We start from the raw sequence: 6,689 nt of genomic DNA on the forward strand, positions 1-6,689 counted from the left end.
TTTTACCAACCAGCGTTCTCATCAATCATATATATTTTGGGGGAAATGTAAACATTATTGCCTAAAGTACCTTATATATACATTTGATAACCGATCATAACAAAGGACTTTAACAATCTAAAAAGATAAAGCTGATAAAACAGTACCATATTTTGGTTTATCTTATTTAGCCTTAAATTATATATTAATTTTTAAAATGTAAACTCCCGGAGCAAGAGCTGGTAAAATCAATATTTTACATAAGTAGTCTCATCTCTTAAAAAAATTCCAGCTTTAAATCATTGCTATTTACTTGGGAAGTTCTCTAACAGGAATGTTTCAACAGATCTCAGGAGTTTTGAAATACTGCTTCCCCTTGAAATATTTTCCATTTGATAAAAATAATAATTTCTTCTGGAAAATGAATTATTTCAAAAGTTTACTGAAAGCCTATTTTTAAGAAATAAAATTTTAAAATCCAGTGTCTTTAAAATTAAAATATCAGGAAACGAATTTGAAAAAAAATCACAGAAAATAATACCAATATGTATATATGGATATGTGTGTATCTCTTACACATGTATTTAAGAGCATAAATATATGTATACGTATATACATACATATACATATATATAAACATACATATGTAGGTAGCATACCTACCTTTTAATACACACACACACATACCCACTTGGTTGGGCCTGAACATGCACTAGCAAGTTATTTTAGGGCTTCAACTCTTCAGAAAATCTCATTATGTGAGGAGTGAAGTGGCTCTGCGGGGAGCATTATGGAAATATCTGGGCTTGATTTAATGAGGCTGTTCACATTGGTGGAATATCAACTTAACAGAGAAAAGTCTACCCAGGGCGTCCAAGTTACCAAAATGAAAATTGGCAATTGAGATGATAAGAACGTGGCTTTCTTCTGCGAAATCACTTCAGGTAACAGAGATAACATTAAATAACATACATTCTATGCACCAAGAACAATGTTTTATGTACCGAGTCTCTTATCCGTCTCTCCTAATGACTTCCCTTAGCGGGTTGTTAGTACTTGACAGCAGGTCTCCGTGCGGGGAACTTTTCTACAATTCCACATTCAAAGGAGGTCCATCAGAGAGCATGATTGGCAATTTTCGTCATAATCTGCACATTATTAGCATCAAAATTGACGTGGCAGTTAACACTGGTGGGTTTTGATGTACCTTTCTTCAAGTTCAAGGAAACCCCTCCTGTAGCCGGGGTTGGCAGAGCGGGTCTCAGCAACCCAGTGGTGGCTTTGCAGAGGGAAGGCGCAATAGACATGCGTGAGAAGTGTGCCAAGAACCATTTTACCCGAGGAAAAAGAAAGCAAGGAGGGAAGGAGTGGAGGAGCATAGCGAGTTCGAAGTTAGAAAAGTGTTTAAGGAAATGTTTAGGATACTATATATCTAGAGATTCAAGTATTTCCCAGATCGAGTGGAACCCGGTAGTTAGAAAACTGAAAATGCCTAACCAATAGACTATAGTGATCTGTCAGTCTTGGCCTTCCTTTCCGTTCCCTTTCCTGGCCAGGTTTGGCAACTTCACTAGTCAAGAACTTTTGCATAAAATAGGCCAGACATTTTCATTTCACTGAAACCAGATACCAAAGAGAAAACAGTCGAACAATGGTGGACCCAGAAGGAAGAGGCGCGACCTCCACTCTCCCCACCTGGGGCTTTGTCTTTCCCCGGAAAGGCCGTTACTAGTCTTACGGATCTCGTTTCCAGCACGCAGTTAACTATCTCACGAGCACACCGCAGCCACCCCGCATTCTCCATCCACCCTCCAGGTCTTCTCACACTTTTATTCTCCCGCTCTGCTTGGACAAAGCCCCCAACAAACTCACGTTGAGAGAAAATTTGCCACCTCCTCCCACCCTCGTTTAAAGAAAAGAAGGAAATGTTAGAAGAAAAAGAGCAGCAGCATAAACCTTGGGGGTGGGGGTGACTCCGCCTCCCACAAGCGTTAGCGCACACTATTCCCTCTTCGTCGTGGTTCTGCATTGCTTCTGGCCACGTGGTTCTACCGTGGTTCACGCCTCGGGCGTGAGGGCGCACAGCCAGGGCTCAAAACCCGGGAGAACTTCTTTGGGGATAGGGGGATTGTCTTCGGGGAGACCAAGAGCTCAGAAAGAGGTGGGAAGTGGGACCCAGATGGCAGGAAACATTTTGAGGAGGGAAAAGAGGGGAGAGACGGTTGGGAAATACAAAAATAGAAATAATTTGGGGGGACGCCCGCCAGGCTTTCGCGCTGACTCCTTCCCTCCAATTCGCGGCAGGTTCCTTTCAACCTCCTGCACCGCGGGGCGCCCCCTGGCGACAGCGGTAGCAGCGGGAAGCGCGCCGAAAGGGCAGGGGGTGCACAGGGGACTCCCGGGCACCCGCAGAGCTACAGGCACGGCCCCCTGGCGGCACGACGTAGTTATCTGGTGAGCGGCGCCTCGTCCCTCTGGTCTGGCGGGCTCACGGCGGTCTTGCTAAGCACTGCCGCAGAATAGGGTAAGAAGCCGCTCTCGGAGCGCGGCGCCCCGGCGCTGCAGCCGAAGTCCGAGCCCCCCGCGGCCCCAGCGCCGCCGCCGCCGCCGCCGCCACCTCCACTTCGAGAGCCCAGGGCTGCGGCAGCTGCGGCTGCAGCAGCTGCAGCGGACTGACTGCTGTGGCAACTGAGGCATGAGCAGGGCGCAGAGCCGCCGCTGGGGGGCGCCCCGGCCGCAGCCGCCGAGGAGGCCGCAGCCGCTGCAGCTGCTGCAGCGGCAGCGGCAGAGGCAGCACTGTTAAGCCCCGCAGCGGCCGCGGGCGCCTGGTAGAGACCCGGGTGGCGGAAGCTGCACAGCAGCTCCGGCCGGGAGTAGGGATGAGAGAGGGCGCGGAAGGTGTCCAGTGGACGGATGGAAGTAGCAAAGGGCGACGAAGCTGCGGCCGCTGCACCAGAAGCTGCGGCCGCAGCTGCTGCCGCCGTGACGCCCACGTGTGGGTAGTAGTGCAGCGGCACGTGCGAGTGGAAAGGGTAGGGCAGGCTTCCGGTGGCTGCCGCATGCGTCATCATGTAGGTGTAGAAGCTGGGGTCGGCTGGGTGCGGCCACGACATGGCCAGACGCTGCCGCTTGTCCTTCATGCGCCGGTTCTGGAACCACACCTGCGGGGAGAGCCGCGCCGCGGCCCGAGTTAGGGAGCGCCCCATTTCCCCCGTCCCCGCCCCGGGCCTCCCGGCCCCTCCCGGCCCTTCGAATGGTCTGGCCTTCTCCTCTCACCCTGGGCTTAGCCCCAAGTGCCCTCTGCTCTCCCAGTTGGGACAGTGTGGACGGCAATGTGTAGATCACCGTAGGCACACCTTCCTCAGCGAAGAAGAGTTTTATCTCAAGTCAGCCTGCTGCGGCTCCTGGACTGTAGCTTTCTTAGTTCTTGCTGCATATTCTCTCTGCATATTCAACCCAACCTTTCCTCTCCCTCCCGCCACCCACCGGTGTCCAGCCTCGCTGAGCACCCGGACTCTCAATCCCAGGATTTGCACGGGGATTCCGAACAGCCTCTGAAGAGAGGCTGTGGCGCAGTTTTTCTGAGAGGTCGCGGTGCCAGGTCTTGAGCCCTCAGAGTTTCAAGGACCGGCCCCTGGGGGCACGGGTCCGATTAGGGTATTGAAGGGATGATTTTGTGGGAATCATTTGCCTTAAATGAGTGGCGAGAGCAATGTCCCCATAAACTGGGAAGGGGACTTTTCTACCCCTCCTAACACAGTGTCTAATAAAGACATTCGTCACAACCCTAAATTAAAGAAAGCCCTATCAAACTGGAGGAAGGCCTCCACATCCTTTTATCCCATGAAGTTTGCTCTTTTTCTAGAGGGTTGAATGCTCCATTAAGTGTTTACCAAGTCGCCCAACCTGTCGACTCTCTCAGCCAAACGTATAATAAAAATAATAATAATAATAATATAAATACACACACACAATTTCGTTGCGTTTTCTCCCCAGGAGGTTGACCTTTTCCCGAGAGGGAAAAAAAAAATGTTTAGGAAACTACGTTCTCAGCCCAATCGATTTTTAAAAGACTATCCTTTTCTCCATGTATTAACGATTTATGTGAAAAATAAATCTCTAAAATCAAATGAAGTTTCATTTCGGGTTCGTGCCAGAGGAACAAAGACCAGTTGGCTTTGTCGCATAGGGGAAAGTGGGACCAGGGCATGGGCGAGGAGGCAACTGGGGAGGCAGGCGTTGGGCAGAATCAAGCAGAAGCGAGGGCGGGTTTGAGCCATCGGCGCCGCCATTCTGGGGTCTTCCCAGGCCAGCCAGGCCGGTTAGCCGTCAGGATTCCGCATAGGAGGAAGAAATAAGCCAACTCCTTGGGTGACAACCCCCGCGGATTTCCAGGCCCTCGCTGAATCTAGCCACCCAGAAAGGAGAAAGAGGGAAAAGAAATCAACCCAGACGCCCCGGGGGAGACCAAAGCAGGCGCGCGTAGGAATCGATACCTTGATGGTGGTTTCGGGCAGGTTCAGCGCAGCGGCCAGCTCGCACCGGCGGGGCCGCGACACATAGTTCTCTCGGTAGAATTCTTTCTCCAGGCGCGCGATCTGCTCACGGGTGAACGCAGTTCGGTAACGCCGCACCTGATCTGCGCCAGAGCCAGAGCCGCCCAACGCCGCACCCCCGCCGCTGCCGCCGCCGCCGCCACCGCCTCCATGCAGGCTGCCGAGGCCCGAGCCCGACGCTGACGTCGTGGTTCCAGCCGCCGAGCCGCTCTCCGTGTACCCTGGCAAACAAACAGTCGACAGCACATGGGTTTCTGTGGGGGCCTAGAGCCCTGCAATAGGGGAAGTCGCGTCAGGAAGGAAAGTCGCTGCCGGAATTGATGGGGTCTGTCATGCTTACAAATTGCTGCCGTTAATGGAATCAATAAAGTTTGAGGAGCCCTTCATAACCAAATAATAGAAATGGAATTGGGGGATTTTTTTTTTTTTTTTTTTAGTAATTAGAAATTTTCCACTGAGGAAGAAAACTGGCAGAGAGAAAATGCCTACCTCGGGGCGCAGTTTGAGAAGCACTAGATTTTCGATGGTCTGGAGACCCCAGGGTGGCTTTCTGTACAGCCTCTAGCCTTTCTTTGACAGTTTTTGTTTGTTTGTTTCAGATTTGGTTAAAAATATTTGAAGTTTCCAAAACAGCAGCTCAAACCAGAGCCCTTAGGGGGTGGAATCTACTTTTCAACTCTTTCTTCCCGGGGCCTAAGCGGTCGAGCAGAGGCGCCGGGAGAAACTCCCTGACTTACCCAGAAAATAACTCCCTCCACCCGGCCCTGAGAGCTCAGAGGTGGCGGGGTTCAGAGAAGCTGTTCAGGGTACCCTTCCCGAGACGTCTGGGCCTCTCGCTAGGGGTCTGTCAGCTCGCTCTACCTCTTAGACCGGCACACAGAAATATTTTCTCGAACGCAGGAGCCAGGACGAGCGGGGCCTGGAGCTCCAGGCTCCGCAGGCCTGCGCCGCGTGATAGGGCTCAAGGAGTGGAACCCGTGGGCAGTCCCTAGCATGCGTCCTACACTCGCAAGTTCGGTACAGCTTGCTTGCGGAGGGTCGGAGAAGGGCAAAGCCTCCGGGAAGGACTAGTGAGGGCCGCGGAGAAGCAAGGAAGACCGGACTGTAGAGTCCGCGGGCTGAGCGTTTACCTTTGCCATTGTTTTCCTTGAGCGGCGCAGCGCCGAGGCCGCTGGGGGAACGAAGCGCCGAGCAGCCCACCTCCACGTCGCTGCTCATGTCGGCCTCGGCGGCCGCCTCTGAATAATGGCTCGGCTTCTTGCGGCTCTCGGTAGCGGAGGCGATTTCGGAGGAGACGGTGCTTTCGCTGCCCGGGTGCTGCAGGTTGAACAAAGTGTCTATTTCGAATTTGCCCTTGGCGGGGAGGTCTCCCAGAGCGCCGTGTAGGGGGGCGGAAGGTAGGCGCGGACTGAGGCGAGCTGGGTGCTGCGAATTTTCCAGGGCCTCCAGCACAGCACTGCCAGCGGAGTCGGACAAATTGGAGAACCTCTTGCTGGCGGTAGGGCTGTGGAGCCCTCTCTCCATCAGAATCATCTCTTTTCTTATTCTTTCCATCATCTCAGCTTTCTAAAAAATGTCACAGTGGCCCGGCTGTCCCGTCCTAATGATGCTCTGCGTCTAGGGCTAATTCTCATTCAGCCCCAGCAAGCGCCTCTAAATATTATTATCTCTTTTGGAGGGAGGCGGAAAAATTGTGGGATGCCAGAGCGAGGGAATGACTGGTCAAAATGACCCATACATCCTTCCGAGCCCGAGATGTCATTCATCAAAAAGTAGCGCCCGCTCGTCATTAAGGTACGAATGACGCCGTTCGAATAATCATTTATTGTAACAGGTTTATAAGCAAATAAATACACGCTCCTGTCAGTGGGTAATGAAGGCGACTTCAGAGCAGACAAATAGATCCAGGTAGAAGATGAGAAGAGACAAGAAGTGAGGAAGAAGGCTCCGGTCCTTTGCCCGTTCGGAGCCAGTTCTGCTCGCCCGGGGGTTTGGCCTCGGGGGTGAAATTGACAGTCTGATTAATAGAGCGCGCCGCGGCACATTTCCCCCTTCATTTAGGGGCATCATTACGCTCTCAGTTTGCTGGGTTGCCCCTTAGGTCCTAATCATGCAGCGCCTTCCTCATTTTTCCATGGACACAGATATGTGTTA

General features: G+C 52.1%; 1 protein-coding gene across 1 annotated transcript; it reads right to left on the reverse strand.

Moving 5' to 3' along the window:
• Positions 1-2,426: 2,426 nt before the first annotated feature.
• On the reverse strand, positions 2,427-6,092 carry Evx2 (even-skipped homeobox 2). Its single transcript, XM_046447161.1, has 3 exons — positions 5,666-6,092; positions 4,476-4,756; positions 2,427-3,140 (listed from the first exon to the last, which is right to left on the reverse strand). The coding sequence occupies exons 1-3, from the start codon at positions 6,090-6,092 to the stop codon at positions 2,427-2,429; spliced, it is 1,422 nt and encodes a 473-aa protein (XP_046303117.1).
• Positions 6,093-6,689: the final 597 nt, after the last annotated feature.

The sequence above is a fragment of the Marmota monax genome, unplaced genomic scaffold (assembly GCF_021218885.2).
Source record: "Marmota monax isolate L192 unplaced genomic scaffold, Marmota_monax_Labrador192_F-V1.1 WCK01_AAM20220418_F8-fsc00007, whole genome shotgun sequence".
Lineage (NCBI taxonomy): Eukaryota > Metazoa > Chordata > Mammalia > Rodentia > Sciuridae > Marmota > Marmota monax.

Coding starts and splice junctions, on each gene's coding strand:
- Evx2 (XM_046447161.1), bottom strand. CDS start 6,092: ATGATGGAAAGAATAAGAAAAGAGATGATTCTGATGGAGAGAGGGCTC. Junction 4,757..5,665: donor CAAGGAAAACAATGGCAAAG/GTAAACGCTCAG, acceptor TTTGTTTGCCAG/GGTACACGGAGAGCGGCTCG. Junction 3,141..4,475: donor TGCCCGAAACCACCATCAAG/GTATCGATTCCT, acceptor CTCTCCCCGCAG/GTGTGGTTCCAGAACCGGCG.